Genomic DNA, 17,370 nt, shown 5'->3' with positions numbered 1-17,370 from the left:
ATCCTTTGGGTAGCTAAATGATCACTTTAATGGACATCATTTTACAACAGTTTCTGCTCATTCATAGACAAAATGCCACAAAACTCAACATTTAACAGTAGTCAGAAAAGAAATAGTAGCAAAAAATATATAATAATAATAATAATAAAATCCACCCTCAGCCCAAACCCAGTCAATCAGTTCATTTACTTTTGTACTGGAGATACATGGCTAATGTGACTTACATGTAATGGAAGCTTGTAATGTGCCAATTAGCATCCTGCAAACTGCTGCCTTCAGTGCAGTTCAGGCGGTAGGATCGTAGTCATTCTACATGAGCATTTATGTGGTTTATCAGGGAGGTAAACAGAACATTTAGGATGGGAAATGGTTGTTGCAGTTTATTAGTTAGTAACATCTGCTGCTCTTGGAGTAGTTTTAGTACATAAATGGAGCAGTGTACAAACTGTTTGCATCTTTCCTTATGCTGTAGTTCACTCAGCTGACCGAAGATCTTTATCATCCAGCTGTTAAGGGTGTGCATGTTAAGGGTGTGCAACCTTGTTCTTCTAATAAAAAAGAAGACCACTTGAAAGCAGCCTGTTATCGTCACTCATCAAATTGGAGGTTCAGTGGTTTCCAACACAGTTTTTTAAAATATATTTATATATTTTTTGCATGCATGGGATGATTTGAACATCCAGTTTGCACAATGCCACTGGCCAAGTGTTCCAAAACTTAGTAGTATCAGTGCAAAGATAAACGAGCAAACTTCAGATACAGTGTTCATTCTTCCTATATGCAAACAAATTGTATAGGGCCACCACCACCTCCCAAGTCAAGAATGTCATACATTATATAGTAATTTAGTAGATACACCTATTATATTATATTATATTATGGATGGAATATAGCTGAATACAAAATCTGAGAAGATAGCCCTCCAGGAGCAGGGCTGGAGGACATCAGTTTAAGGTATAACAGTGTGAAGCATTCTAGTGAGATAACAGAATTGTCTATCAAATCTAACTATTTGATTCACAGTGCATTTAGTCTCGTAACCCCCTCTTTTCAACTGGATAACATAAACATTTATTCTGGCCCAGCTCTAGTGTATGGGTTCTCCGAGGCTGGGAGGGTTGTTTTGTGTGCAGCTTGTCATATTTCCATTCTAAAGTCTTCCCCGATATTCCTGCGCTTGGCTCTGAGGACCGGAAGTGGTGTGTACGTGTATGCATCTGTGTGGGCAGACTGGGCAGAGTACAAAGTGACCATTTCATTTTTACTCTTCCATTTGATGTTCATTACTGCTTGGTAAACACTGCAGTACTTAGTGGAAGCATTGAGGTTAATGCGGTCCCCATGAGCTGCTGACTCCACCGTCTCTTTAATGGGTGACGCAGTAAAGCATCCACGCTTTGCAAATACGGGGAATAGGCAATAAAATGCTCAGGGGTCTGCACATCAACTTCAATCAGCTCTCTTCCATTATTTTGGTTTTTATCAGAATGTGAGCAATGGAACGGAAATATGTGGAAAGCGACATTGATGTGCAACATTTATTAGGACTTCTGGCTGTGATCATTAAAGAGAATTACACGTTTGGCTGTGTTTTCTTTTAATGGATATAAACTGACTGCATGAAATGGGCAGGGTTTTATTCAGGAACCCCCACTTTTATTTATTTATTTATTTATTTATTTATTTATTTATTTATTTATTAATTGCTTGTTTGTTTTGTGTAATACAAATATACCCCAAAATAATAACTGATGTTTTTAATGAATCAAAGTAAAAAAATAAAGGGGATTGAAGAGCCAGAAGCTCCTAGTGTTTGCTCTAAGCTTGATGTCAACTTATATCAGGGGTATATATTTATTTTAATATACATTATATTTTTATATATAATAAAAATATAATATATATTAATTGTCAAATGTGGAGGAAATTAGTCACCTGCAGACTGCTTAAATAAATGTGTTATCATAGCACACTGTGCGGCATCAGCCAGCAAAGCCATTATCTTATTTGGCACACCTTTTCTGCATCACCATATTTTACAGCTACCTGCTAGAACGGATTGTGCCTATTGTGTCCCTGCACCTAAGATGACCTACTGAATATCTGTATATTCTCACTGTCACACAAAATATTTTTCAACACGTGAGTCTGGCAGTTGTTCTTGTCCTTCATCTTCGTGCTCCAAAGTGACTTCTTTTTACTCTGATTCCACTGAAAGTTTTTTGTGCGACAGTGATGAAATATGGGCTATATAAGGCCAAGGCTGGGAAAAAAGGCCGGCCCTTAAAAGACTGGCTCACCAGAAAAATACCCAAAGCCAGTCTGCACCTGCCTATTCATAGATTTTCACTTTTGGACCGAATGGGAATCTAACAAATTATTTATATAAATATTATTATATATTATTATTATTATTATTATTATTATTATTAAATATATATATATATCTATACTGCTGCTCATACAACGTTAGTGGACAGCTGAATGCACTTCTGTTAGCTAGCATCATAGGAAGGGCCTTCTTACTCAGAGCTGGGCCAGTTGTGCTCTCTGCCACAGACCTGTTTTTCTGAATGGTATAAAACCTTAACAACCACCTGATGAACAATCCTCAGGAAGTGACTGTTTCTATTTTTTCTAACCACTGCAAGCTTTTATGAGGACTAAATTGAGATGATTTTATTTCATTTCTTGCTTACTGGAAAAATAAATAACAGGTATTCTAGCACTTTTCTAGGTTATTTTTGGTTAAAAGGGCAGTCAATTTCCTGGTATAGCATACATTTTTTAAACAGCATTATATCTTCAAGATGGTCAACACACGGCATGGCCTATGAGCTGTATATGCATATCAGCTATCTTTAAGCTTCCGCCTTTTACTGCTGGCAAAAACTGAAAAATTAAAATGAACTAAATACAGCATTACTTTTGCACACGCAACATGACTTTTTTTTAAAGATAAGATTAAATCTAGCAAATAAACAGAAATTGTGCTTTAAAATGTACAGACCATACAATTGGTTCAGGAAACCAGAGCACACAAATGAATCTCACATGGACACAGGAGGACACCTCAAACTCCCTAAAAATACAGTGGCCTGAATTAGAATCAGACCTACAACCCTCTAGAGCTGTGCAGCAGACATTAACTGCTGCATTACTATGCCGGCAGTTTTTTTTTTGTGTATAATAATTTATTTCTGTGTTTCTATTATTTAAAATAGGCTTCTCACCCAAACAATATTCACAAACACACACACACATACACTGAGGCAGATGGACAATAGAATAAACCTACGCATACACAACTAAAGCTCTTTACTGTGTAGAGAAGAAGAAGGAGGCAGCAATACATTAGACCATGTTTGTAGAAAAAAATGACTTTTTTATTGCAGCACTGAAGCATTTTGTAGAACAAAATAAATTAGAATGAAGTTAAAAGATTATGCTTATGTAAACTAAATATTGATGGACCATATGAATTACTTATGGAACCATAAATGTTCTAATAATTTATGGAAATTCACTTTTATAATAAAATCTATCTGTAATTTTGACTTGAGTTGGGCATGGTCCCACCACTGTTGAGCCCTGAGTAGGCCTGTCGTGATAATTATATGATCTTGTTGCACATTATCTTAATTATGGACTTATCATATAATGACATGACCCTTTCATTTTAGCTGATCTCGATATCTCCCATAGTGTTTACTTCCAATACCTCCAATGCAAGGAGAGCCCATTAATGTGGATAAGGCAGTATGCCAACTTTGTTTATTGCAATTGTTTATTGCCTTATTGTGTTGTTTATTTATGCTTTATCCATTTAGGACATTTGAATTGTCTTTATTGTCAATTCAACAAGCTTGTGGAACTGTCATATTCCAGTTCCAACGTCTGAATATTCTTATTATTTAAACACCATTGCTCTGTATTATCAATTTTATTTTATTACATATTTAGTCAAAAAGAATATAGGTAAACAGTAATGTCCCACATCAGATGTTGTCATATGTGCATGCTTCTCCTGAATGCCACAGGATTTTCTGAACTACAGGCTATTGATGACAAGGTTGTGAGTTCAATACCTGGGCCCTTGAGCAAGGCCCTTCATGCTCTCTGCTCCCCGGGCGCTGCAGGGTTGGCTGCCCACCGCTCCGGGCACGTGTGCTCACAGTCACTGTGTATGTTTGATCAGTAGTGTGTGTGTTCACTGCATGGATGGGTTTACTGTAGTCAATATAAATGGTTTGTGGTTAAAAGGTGTCTTAGGTAATGTGTAAAAAAGTGTGTAAAAAGAGTTTGTAGCAATTGTTTAGGGTAGGAACTGTTTTTTCTTCTGCCTCTTCACACACACGAGACGCAGTGAAATCTGTGTAATAAAGAAGACTTATTTCACTTAATGTAACTGTTTATTTTGCATTTTTTTACACTAATGGAAATGTTGTTTGTTTGTTGTTTGTTTAAATACATGGTTAATTGCATTTTAAGCATATTTAAGCTTTAAGCATATTTAATTTAATAAGCATTGACTGTAAATACCATTTACTAGATTATTCTGAGATAATAATCTCATGATTTAAACCCAAATCATAGCAATAAATCAATCATCCTTCCTATCAGCGTTTTTATATTTACCCAGCGTTTAATATTTAATACAAATATATGCATTGGCTAACTTCACCTGTACATGTTTGGCCATTTTCATACATGGCAAATAATAATTCAATATAATTAATAATTCATGGAGCTCAAATTGCAGGTTATGTTAGCTGCATAAAATAAGCCCTACTTACGTCCTGACTGCCCATGTCCAAGCACAAGAAATAAAGGGAATTATTATTAAACATTAAGGCCTTATAAATAACCAAAAATACAAATCTAAGTTTATACGCTACAACTAGTGGTGAAACGCATCTCGGGCACACGGTCACGAAGCTTCTCAGAGTACGAGTGCTGATCTAGGATCTGCTCCAGTCAGTAAAGTCATGGTACAGGCACTAAAGTAAGGTGAGCGGAATCTGATCCTGAATCAGTGCTGGTCTGAAACCCTGCGTTAATCCGGGCCGGGGAGGACTGCGTCATCGTGATCAGATGGTTCGTCACATGAGCGTCTCTCTCCAGCCGGATTCATCAGATCCCTGAACATCGGAGACAGGCCGACTATTTATCCAGGGATATATCCAGCCTGCTCATTTTCCAACATGCCCTTTTCCGAGCTGTATTTTAACGTGGATAATGGCTATCTGGAGGGGCTGGTTAGAGGTTTCAAGGCTGGGATCCTCTCTCAGGGGGACTATCTGAACCTCGTTCAGTGTGAAACACTGGAAGGTGAGCATTTGAACGGTAGCAGCGGCAGCTAGCTAGCTATGTTAGGTGTTTGGAGAAAAATCAACACTTGGATGGTTTGATATATGTCTTCTGGATAGCTGTCTAGTTTTCTCTCGTGTAGGAGCAATATTTAGATATCACTGTGTGTCCGTGTTTGCGTTTATCCCATTTTAACATACTCTTAATGATAACTGGGGTGGAAAATCCAGGTCCCGAAAATGAAAATCCACGCCGGGATTTTGTGTTAACAACCTGGACGGCTCCTCTGCAGCAGGTCTGTCGCGGCAGTTGGAACAAAATCGCGGAGCGGATTCTGGACCGGGGTTTGTCACCATGCTAGCTGGCTAACGTAGCTAAAACAGCGGAGCCTAGGATAGGCTAGTAGGCTAATGGGTAAATTCCTGGTGACATTGGGAGTATCTGTCTAGCTGTCAAAAGATAATGTTTCATGTCATAGTTTTAGTAAATATAAAGGAAACTAGCTAAACAAGTTACTGTTCTAGCTAACAGGTTATAGATACGCCGCGTTTCTGCTAATTTATTGTTAGCGTAGCTCCAGCATGTAGCTAGCTATAGCTAGCTATATGCTAAACCAGCGCTAGCTGTGAAAAACTGCAGGCTTACGTTAGTAGATTAACCTTAACTATGCATTTGTTTATTTGACAGTCATCCTAAATTACTCGTCTTTTTGGTCTGACAAGTAAAACAAGGTTGTGGCTATAATATTTTAGTATATAGCTGTTTTTTTAGTCGTCTTTCCAGGGCTGACAGGGCAATGTTGTGCTAACCGGTCATGTGATGTGGAGTTTGACATCTTCTCTTATATGTCTTGCTATTTTGACTTAACATTAATACCTAAATAGATCATAAAAGATCTGAAGATATGAAGTATTTTGTAGTTAGATCATCCACAGTTTGCACACTATTAAACAGGCCATTTCAGTCCTGCAGTAATAGTTAAGTGAATGGTTCACTGAAATCCAATGTACACCTTTCCCCCTTGCATTAATTGTAGGCTGCCAGCTATTGTCTCAAGTTGGCTTCTCTATTTTTGCGCAAGAACTATAAGGCAAATGTATCTTAAACATAGTAGCCAATGTCCTCCAGAATTGAACATAGATTGCTGTTATATTTGCCTTGTATCTTCAGTACAAAACTGAAAAAAACGTGAACACCAATCATGTCTTTGATTATAAAAGTACATTTGAGATAAGGGGGGACAAAACGTCTGCATTCGGGTTTTAGTGTGGCGCTTCCTCTGCTTATCTCTGAATCACTGTACTTTTTTCTAGTTTGGGGAACTGGAAACAGTTCTATCACAATTTTGGAAATAGCCGTGACCAGTCTGCTGACTTTTTTTTTTTCCAAATGGAAATTCGCTGCTGCAAAACCACCATTAAACAATATGAAATATTTTAGTTGTCTCTTATTTTCCTAGATGTCTAATATATAAGTTAATTAAAGTGAATGCTTGAAATCTAACTGAGCTACGTTTGGGAAAAGCTTTGAGTTTTTCCGCTGCTTAGTTTGTTGCCTTATATGTCTCCTCAGATTTGAAACTGCACCTGCAGAGCACGGACTACGGAAGCTTCCTGGCCAATGAAGCTTCCCCCCTCACGGTGTCGGTCATAGATGACAAGCTGAAAGAGAAGATGGTGGTTGAGTTCCGCCACATGAGGAACCAGTCATATGAGCCTCTGGCCAGCTTCATGGATTTCATCACGTGAGTAATTCACAACTTTAGAGGTCAGCTAAATCCTGTAAGAAGGCTCTTACAGATGCATGTATTCCATATACCTGTCAGTAGGCAGCGGAGCCTCTCAAGCATCATTTTTGTAAGTCAGAAGCAGAGTGTGAGTTTAATGACCACACATGCAGAAATTCACATTACCCTCTTATTTTTTTTTTTTTACCTTAATGTGACCCTGATTTGAGGTTGATAGAGCTGTGTCATATAGACACAGAAATTGAAGCTTTTCAAATTCAGCTGTCAGTCACTTTATTATTATTATTATTATTATTATTTGCTCTTTTGTTTGCAGAGTACATATAAGGGAAGCCAAGCTTCAAAAACAGCTTGTTTCAATTTAATTAATTTTGCAATGCACTTACATAGCTATAACAGTTTTTGTCAAGATAGACATGTTGCAGGGTAACTAAATTTGTCTTTAAGGGACAGTGAAATAGCAGCATGTTCAAGGGATAAAAATAGGTTGGAAATTGTCATGTGTAAATTAATCATGACTCATTTTTGGTATAGATGCCCATAAAAATCTAGATCTTATCTAATGTGAAAACGTACAGACCTTTACCTTTGCAGGAAAATACATACTGATACATACTAAAGCTTTTACTTTATACCAGAGGCACTTTGAGCTTGGTCCAGTAGGTGGCACAATGTTCCCTCACAAACCTAGGATGCAACTGATTTGAAAGCTTCTCACGTCCTGATTTAAAGAACTGTTCTTCACTTGGTACTGCAGATACAGCTATATGATTGACAACGTCATCCTCCTGATCACGGGCACTCTGCACCAGAGGGCCATCTCAGAGCTGGTGCCCAAATGCCATCCCCTGGGCAGCTTTGAGCAGATGGAGGCTGTGAACATTGCTCAGACACCTGCTGAACTCTACAATGCCATTCTGGTTGATACCCCACTAGGTGAGATTGTAGTATTCACATTCATATTGATATAAAAGATCTGACCAGATTGCTGACAGTGTATATCAAGCGAACATAACATGGCGTGGTGTGTGGCTTTTGGCTGTTCTGAACTCATCACTACATCACTAATCACTACATCAATTGTTCCGAGGCCTGGATCTTGACTGTGATGTCTTAATCATGGCATTATTAGTTCTGAGACACCTAAACACCCCTCTGACTACAGTTGATCCTAATCAGACCACCAGTGGGATGATTGATTAGAACGAATCACAGGTCAATGCAGGTGGATCTTGATCACCGCAACATTTCTTCTGTGACCTCCCCCTGACTGAAACTGATCATAATGACCACATTGTTTGTTCTCAGACAACCCCTTACTGCAATTGCTCCACATGGGTACCAGTGTCATGAAGTGGGACTCTAGTAGTGCTGAATGTGAAAAATTTTTTTTTTTTTAAATGTTGTCTATGTAGATTTTTATGCCTTTTGTTGTTTGAAAGTGCTTGCTTCTTTCATTTGCTGCACCTGGTCCCTTTACACAAGAGCACTACATTACAATTCATTACATGCACAGAATGCTTTCATCTGAACATACTGTCTGCACATTTAATATTGTTACCTGCTGCAAAGTGCTTTTGTAGAGGCGAATGCATGTACACTGCACACATTTGGCTCAAATGCGTCTCAGACCACCTCCAAATTGTGTCTTTCTGGGGTGTGTTTACAGTTGCATTTTCATGTGGCTTGACTGTAATCCTGTGATGGTCAAAACGAATGCAGTGATCAGGTCTAAACGGGTTCTAAATGATTGTCCATCTGTTTTTTCCAGCTGCTTTCTTCCAGGATTGTATCTCCGAGCAGGACCTGGATGAGATGAATATTGAGATTATCCGTAACACCCTGTACAAGGTGATAACTCTTAATTAATTTCATAAAAAGGATCCTCATATTAATAGTGTGCATTACTGAGTAATAATCATTATAGGTTGTACTAACCTAACTGTGAATGACTCGTATTTTTGTCTTCATGCTTTTCCAGGCTTATCTCGAGGCCTTCTATAAATTCTGTACCAATCTAGGTGGAACAACAGCTGATACAATGTGCCCAATTTTGGAGGTGAGTTGGCCTTTGCGATACTAATGATTAAACAACATTTAACATAATTTATTGTATGAATTCATTAGCATTAGTGTTTGTTCAGTTGCACATGGTCAGGTGTTGTTAAGCACAGTATTGCAGCTGAATCTGATGCTTCAACTCTGACCAACATCCTCTCTGCAGTCTAATTATAAAACTTTACTAAATCCTGTATCTTCCTAATTCTGCAGCTGTATCAGAGCTCTTCCGCCTGCTCACATTGACACATCGCCTAAATTCTCTAGATCAGTGTATGTTAGCTTAATAAAACTGCCTACAGGACATTGAATGTCATACATTGAAATGCTTGTGATGAGGCTCAGGAAATGACTCTACAGCTGGATAGAATGACGAATTATTAAGAACATTATACAATACAGTCCTATGTAGAGCTGGGCAATATGATGATTTTTTTTAATGTATTGTGATAAATTTGGTTATCATTATACAAAATATGCCTTTCTAAGCATATTAAGGATATTGTTAGTGCGTAATAAACACTGTTCAACAAGATTTCTAACCCATAATTAGTCTGGTTTTATTGGATGAAGTGCAGCAGAGTATCTGAATAGTAGTTTAAGAATCTGATGCCACTGATACAAAATGATACTGATGTATTTACATCATGATAAATATTGTGTATCATGAAAAATGTCTTTAAATATCATGATATAGTATTTTTACATATCACCCAGCCCTAGTTCTGTGTTTGGAACCCTAAACTATGTATGAAATATTTAGACGAAATAGCAGTTGGTGTTATAAGTTAAAGGGACTTGGTGACTGTCCGTAGCAATAATATAAAATATTAATAATGAAGTGATGATTGGTCCTGAATTCACAGCTTTATGACTCGTTTAGTAGCCTGATCACTTGTGGGTAGGAACTTTATTGCCATCCCCAGTAATCCTCATGTCCTATAAGGTTGGCAGTGTGCTGCTTCACTGCCATGGATTCTGCTGCCTGCACCAATCGTTAGGTTAAAACGCTGGCTGACAGTCATTAAGTTCCTGTGATTGTATGGTATTTAAAAAAAATATATATAATGTGAACTAGGGCAGCCTAGTAGCCTTGGAGTCAGCTGTTGAAAGCACTGTTGTTATAACACTCAAAGCATTAAATGTATTACAACAGTTAAACAAGTGTGGTGCTGAGCTGGAACTGGGTTGTTCATGATGTTATCTAACTAATAAAATCATGTAGATACGTACCAGCATCTTTAGGTAATTTTTACATCAACCTGATAGAACCTGACAGGGCTGACAGAAAGGCTACAGTAACTCAGATAACCACCCTGTATAATTATGGTGATCATCTCTGAATGCACAACATGTTGAACCCTGAGAAGCGTGGGCTACAACAGCAGAAGACCATATCAGGTTCCACTTCTGTCAGTATTTCCTTTGAATATGTAAACGTTGGTTTCTACATTCTAAGAGAGTGTTTTCTTTTTAGTTTGAGGCAGACAGGAGGGCCTTTATCATCACCATCAACTCGTTTGGCACGGAGCTGTCTAAAGAGGACCGGGCTAAACTCTTCCCACACTGTGGAAAGCTCTATCCAGAGGGGTTGGCCCAGCTGGCACGTGCTGATGACTATGAACAGGTCAAAGCTGTGGCGGATTATTACCCTGTAAGTACCCACTGGTAGGAATACAGTATTTCTGAAATATTGTTCAGACATTTTCAGTTAAACTGATTTTATATTGTTCTGGACAATGTTTAAGCTGTTGTATAGTGCTTGATACTTGACCTGGAGTTCCAATTTTTTTAGCTTTATGAATGTGTTTTAATAATCTGGTCATAGTTTTACTGTGTATGCAGGTCTAAATATGAAGCTTGTGTTTGTATATTAATGAAGGGCTCTGTTAGCTATGTGCTAACCCTGTCATCCTTCTATATTGAGGGCAGATAACAGAAACCAACCTTGTCGTGCTGTAAAATTGGGTGGTACAGGAGGAATATTTTGGGCAGGAACTCTATAACACAAAATGACTCATAAGCTTAAAAGAAAAATGCTTCACAGCAAAAACTGTCAAATGTGGACATTGCAATTGTTAAATGTTTACAATCAAGTGAGCAGTGGCCCTTTTAGTATGTGTATAAAGCGGAGATGCCACTTTGGCAGCCTGTACTTGCTCGTCAAGTCTGCTCTGAGTAATATGAGAGATACTTAGGTAACATCTAATGTCAAGAAGCCGGGGGGGGGGGGGGGGACTTAATCCTTAATAACTGGATATGATTTCATACCTCTCCTGAATTCGTGCCAGTCAGAGTAATAAATCCAGGACTACGTGATTCGGCAGTCGCCTAATGTTTGAAACCAGACCATGTACCTGCAGTACGTGCTTAATACCAAAATGCCAGAGTGATGTGAAACTGTTCCCAGTGATTCATCGGTTTCTTCTTTGGCAGTGACAAGCGACGGCTTATTTGAAAATATGTTGCTGTGTTATGCCAACTCAATAAGGTACCCTCTGTTTTTTTTTTTTCCAGGAATACAAGCTCCTTTTTGAGGGCGCTGGCAGCAACCCAGGAGACAAAACGCTGGAAGATCGCTTCTTTGAGCATGAGGTGAGCATGAAGATGGTGCCGGTCAAGGAGACTGAGGTTGGAGAGGGACGTTATCTGGTAGAACTCAAGCCTGCAATGCACCATTTTCTTGCTGCAGGGTTAAAGTTAGTTTACTTAGAAATTAGGGTTAGGTAGTGTTGACTTTTTTTTTTTTTTCCATACAGCCCTTAAACATGAGATTACCAGGGACACTACGTTTTCCTTTGTTTGCGACACTTTCGTGCCATCTCATCCTGCAATATTTCAAACAAGAAAACCATTCAAATACAGCTAACTGAGGTGTTCTGGCTCACTGAGGCTCAAGTTAGCAGCCGATCTTCTGGCGCAGTGCGTCTATGGGAACCATGTAGTGATAGCAGGTGCTTTTTAGATAGAGGTGCTTGTTTGATGTGTTTCAGATACTTTTAGTAGGCTGGTTCCTGCTCTCTTTTTTTTTTCTTCTTCTTTAAAGCAGTGTTTCAAACTAAACCTGTAGCTACAGCACCTGTTTTCAGCATGACATTACCAGTCAGTGAGGTCCCACAGCAGCCCCCACTCTGTGGCCCCCTAAATGAAAATTGGGGATGTATGTTTATCACACTATCATGTTTTGCAATACTGTATTGATTCTCCAAAACACAGTTAGAATCAGAATCATATTTATTGGCCAAGTATGTTCTCTCTCACACACACACACACACACACACACACACACACACACACACACACACACACACACACACACACAAGGAATTTCTTCTGGCTGTTGGTGACTTTGACGATACCCCACAACAATAATAGCACCTCTGTTATTATGTGAATGATTGAAGTCATGACATCAGAAATCTATTGACCCTCAAAGCAACAGACAACTCTCAGAAAAGGAGGTCCTCATATGGCCTTACATGTCCAATCTTCTTTGCAAAGGGCCTGCGGGCCTGCGGGTTTCATTTAAAGCAAGCTGGTGTGAACCTGACTCTACTTGTTTATTTATTTGGTCTCACTCTGTGAGCTCCTGCTTTGTTGGACTGGAAACCTGCAGCCACACCGGCCCTTTCCGGATAAGCTTGGACACCCCTGGTTTAAGTGATTAGTGGAAGAACATTGGTCTCTGTTTATTGCAGGGAGTCATTCGATACTGAAATATTAGTCCACTTGATCCTTTGTGAATGCTGCCAAGACAAACAAACAGTATTGTTGATGTTACTGGTTGCCAAAAATCACACTGCCTGCACGGCATGATAAAGCTCCCAAACACATGCGTTTCATCCATTGGGAATTGTTGAATTTTAGGTCAGTAACTGTTGTTGCTTGACCTTCCTGACCATGTTTTTGTTTTTAATCTGTCTGTAGGTGAAGCTGAACAAACTGGCCTTCCTCAATCAGTTCCACTTCAGTGTGTTCTATGCCTACGTTAAGCTGAAGGAGCAGGAATGCCGGAACATTGTGTGGATTGCAGAGTGCATTGCCCAGAGGCACCGCGCTAAGATTGACAACTATATCCCCATTTTCTAATGGCAGACTCTTCAACAAGCCCAATTCCTTCCTTGTCAAAAATTGTCATTCACCACCTCTTATTTATAAGTACTGTATATTTTGATTATTTTCTGTAACGTGTAATAATTTGTCTCTGTATAACCCCTAATCTAAGGCTAAAGCGTCCCGTGGTTGAAGTTTACCTTGTTTATGGTTACTTCTCTAACCCTGGCCGTGGACAGTACCCTGTCTCGCATGTTTTATTGGCTTCCTGCTCAGCAGCTCAGGAAGGACTTGTTAAACTAGCTGATAAGTTGAATCAGGTGTGTTGGGAGCAGGGTGAACACCAAAATGTGAGTGGTATGGGATACTCCAGGACCAGTGGGGGTTGGGACCTAGTGCTCTAAAGCATTTCAGATAAAATCATGGGTTTCCTCTACTCAGTTTATTAATGTCTTGAGAAAATTCAGTCCAATTGATGTGGTACTGAGACACTTACATATGGTACTGAGTCATCAGAATGTACCACAAATCATTATGGACTCTCCACCGCTTCCCTTATTTGGTTGTCACTGCAGTGTCTAATGAAATTCAATCCCTCACCTTTGCCCCACTTTTAACAGCTTCCTGTTAGTTGTCGTTTTGTAGTTGGCGATATGCCCATATTAGGAACTTCAAGTCTAAAAAATGGGAATGTTTTTGAAACTCTCTTCTTTCACAGCCTTTATTACATAAAAATGTTCTACACAGCTTTACAGACTCATTTATAGTATCCAGTGACATTCAGGAGGGGGGAATGTACACAGGATAAAGCGTATCAGCCTTGGGACCTTTTTATCTTCAAAAAGCCACACATTTTTCCCAGGAAGAAATACTGCTTAGACCCAAATTTCGTTATTTGGGCAATACGCTTCCTACAAAACATTGACTGGTCTGTTGACAAAAAAGAATATTGAGGCCTGTTTTACGATGAGGCCTTTCATATACAGTGTTTTTTTTTTTGTTTGTTTTTTTTTTTTTTTTTCCTTCCTTGGTAGAACCATGTTTGGCTTCCTGAAGAACCATGTCATATATATATATATATATATATATATATATATATATATATATATATATATATATATATATATATATATATATATATATAAAATGTGTGTGTGTGTGTGTGTGAGGAGATCCTTTTAAAGGTTTAAGAAATCTTCACTTGATGCAAAGGTTTTACATGCATGGGCCTTATCATCAGGGAACCAAGAAAGGTTCTTCTGCAGCATCGCTCAAAGGGCATTTTGTGGCACCTTTATTTTTGAGCGTATATCATATGCTACATCATTCACTAGAGAAGCTCTAACATGGTTAAGTCCAGCCCGAACACTGTAATGAAGGAAGTCAGACATAGTAGTGGCCCGAGTCCTGCATGATCTACTGATTCAGACATTCCATTATTGTAACTTGTCTGTGTGCAGCTAGCTTATTAAATTAATTTCAGAACGTTTTCCACTTCTAAAATTGTTCAAAACTTCAAAAACAAAGCACCGTCCCTTTTTAAAGTCTGATCATCTATAGAGTTCACCCCCTTGTTCAGCTGTTGTGAGTATTAAGAAACTATGGGGACGGGGAAGGGGCAAAAGTGTTGCTCTTTGTTGTGTACGGATGCCTGGTTCTGTGTATTTGATGCTGAAGTCTGTGTGAACTGTGCTTTTTTTGTTTTTGTAAATTAGTGCTGAAATAGTGGAAGAGTAACTTATGGTGTAGATCAGAGTTTATGAATGAGAAAAGCCAGATGTTAAAGGTCTGACCTTATATATATGAATATATCTAGATTTACCACAGGACCTGGCGTTCAGGCATCTCATGCTGTGTAAATTGTTTTGCTGTAACCATTTTGCTTGTGTTTTGTGTTATAAATGCAAAAATATATACAGTATATTATATGGATTTTTGAGTCTGAATCTATGAATGACATTTATTATTTAATAGGTGGCATATTGTTGCAGTCATCCAGATAACTTTCCATTTTGGGCATTTTTCAGGCATTATGTGCATCTGGCAGTTGTTCTTTACATCGTGTCAAAATTCCATCATAAATGGACTAATAAAAATGCTCCAAAATGAAACTTGACTTGGAAGTTGAGAAGGTTACCTTCATCTACAGTGGCATCTGCCAAAGGGTAGGATATATTTGGCAGCAAGTGAACAGTCAGTTCTTGAAGGTGCTAAAAGCAGGAAAAATGGACAAGCATAATGATCTGAGCCACTGGGTCAAGTTAAATTTGCATAACATTTCTAATTACCTGAATAAACTTAATGGGAGGACATCAACATTTATGCTCATAGCTCTATTCTGTTATTATTGATATTTTCATCACTATTACTAATAATAGTTATCCATCTTATCTGCTTCATCCTGGTTAGAGTCAAGGTGGGTCCGGAGCCTACCCAGAATCATTAGGCACATGGCAGGAATAGCCCCTAGGCAGGGTACCAGTCCATCGCAGAGTGCTACACACCCATTCAGTCACACACTTACACCTAGGGGCACACTTGCACCTATCCAAACCCAAAAGCAGCACACACATACTATCTGTTGTCTGTATCACAGTGCTACTTATTTTATTTTATTTTATTTATTTATTTATTACATATTATGTAAATCATGCAACAACCCTGGCCCACCAGCAGAGAGCGTCAACGTCACAGTTATATATTTAGGCCTTCAGCAGTAACTACTCTCTGCTTGTCATCTGATGATGTGATCTACATGACAGAATGTGCAGATATCTTCATACAGATACAGCCTGTTTTTTCACCTGTAACTGGCACAGCCATTTTAAAATAGCCATGAGCACAGGGTAGTTGTAAAAGGTTCACTGTGTTCATTGTGTTGTATGTACTCATGTAAAATTGATTCCTTCAGAGCATATTAAAATGATAACACCTGTACTTCTACTCATGTTCAATTTTTGAGGAAGTAATAAGCTTCTCACTCGCAAAAAGGCACCATTACAATATGCAGTGAAATGCTCAGCCCCCAACAAACTGCAGAGCCAGAGATGGAATTATTTATGACAATAGAAACTGGACTTAATGTAGGCAATTTTAGCTCATCATTTGATGTTGTTGAGTACATCTGAATGCATGTAGAGGTAAAGTGGTTCCACAAATGCCAGCTTTACATTGTCGTGAGGTTCACTGGTGCAGTATTTGGCCTTTTTGTGGTCGATTGCACTTAGATTTTCTTGTTAATGTAAGACGGTAAGCTTCTGCTTATTAAGTTACTAATACATTTGTAATTAATTAATTAACTAATTAACTTCCATACTAAAGTTCCATTCTATTATCTCTCTGATATTATCATCTGTGCGGCCCTGTTGTTGGTCCCACCTCTGATTTTAGATCTTTAGCATTTTGGTTTAGACTAAAAGTTCTCCAAAAAGAGCAAATGTCAGTTCCCATGCTAATCGATGCTGAGGGGTATAAAGCCCCCCAGCACTGAGCTGTGGAGTAGTGCAACTGTGTTCTTTGGAATGATGCTTGGTGCTCCATCCAGGTGTTGGGGTTGGGGTGGGGTGATGATCATCCAACATCATGACCTTACTAATGCTCTTGGCACTGAATGCAATCAAATCTTCAGAGCAATGATCCAAAATCTGGGAGAAATCTAGTCTTCCCTGGACAGTAGAGACACAACTCCAAAAGAAAGCAGAATTAACTCTTTTTTTAATACCCTTAATTTTAGAATAAACCATGACTGAGCAGGTGTCCCAATACTTTTGTCTGTACAGTGTAAGTTACTAAGTTGGATAGTAGCTTACGATTTACCTCAACAAGTTGGACATTCTCACATCTTCACATGTCCCCAGTGTTATTGGAGTGCAATGGGGAAGGGATGACTTGTGACTGTTACAAACACTGCACCATCTTAACATGCCACGTCAGCATATCAATAAAATGTAATATTGAAACAAAATAGTTATTATTTTGGGTAAATCTAAATACTTTGTGGATAGTGCCTTTGTGTTGCCAAGTATCAGCTGCAGGTTGTGTGGGCGAGACGTACGGCATGCCAGCTGGCAGAGATTAGGGTGTCTGTCAAATCCAATCAAGAAAACACAAAAAGGTGTTTACATAAGTTTTGGCACTTCATCACACCTCCATTTGCTTCTAGTGAGGTACCCTGGCATATTAGGTAAGCCGCTTCTCCTGTT

At 38.7% G+C, this 17,370-nt stretch overlaps 1 protein-coding gene across 1 annotated transcript; it reads left to right on the top strand.

Annotated features, from left to right (window-relative positions):
- The first annotated feature begins 5,115 nt into the window (after window positions 1-5,115).
- Window positions 5,116-15,100, top strand: atp6v0d1 (ATPase H+ transporting V0 subunit d1). The gene is made up of 8 exons (XM_072671583.1): window positions 5,116-5,331; window positions 6,883-7,054; window positions 7,815-7,993; window positions 8,829-8,908; window positions 9,039-9,116; window positions 10,593-10,769; window positions 11,633-11,710; window positions 13,043-15,100. The coding sequence occupies exons 1-8, from the start codon at window positions 5,205-5,207 to the stop codon at window positions 13,202-13,204; spliced, it is 1,053 nt and encodes a 350-aa protein (XP_072527684.1). The 5' UTR covers window positions 5,116-5,204; the 3' UTR covers window positions 13,205-15,100.
- The last annotated feature ends 2,270 nt before the right edge of the window (window positions 15,101-17,370 follow it).

This window comes from Salminus brasiliensis, chromosome 25 (assembly GCF_030463535.1).
Source record: "Salminus brasiliensis chromosome 25, fSalBra1.hap2, whole genome shotgun sequence".
Classification (NCBI taxonomy): domain Eukaryota; kingdom Metazoa; phylum Chordata; class Actinopteri; order Characiformes; family Bryconidae; genus Salminus; species Salminus brasiliensis.
This window is presented reverse-complemented; position numbering and strand designations above follow the sequence as displayed.

Coding starts and splice junctions, on each gene's coding strand:
- atp6v0d1 (XM_072671583.1), top strand. CDS start 5,205: ATGCCCTTTTCCGAGCTGTATTTTAACGTGGATAATGGCTATCTGGAG. Junction 5,332..6,882: donor TCAGTGTGAAACACTGGAAG/GTGAGCATTTGA, acceptor ATGTCTCCTCAG/ATTTGAAACTGCACCTGCAG. Junction 7,055..7,814: donor AGCTTCATGGATTTCATCAC/GTGAGTAATTCA, acceptor TTGGTACTGCAG/ATACAGCTATATGATTGACA.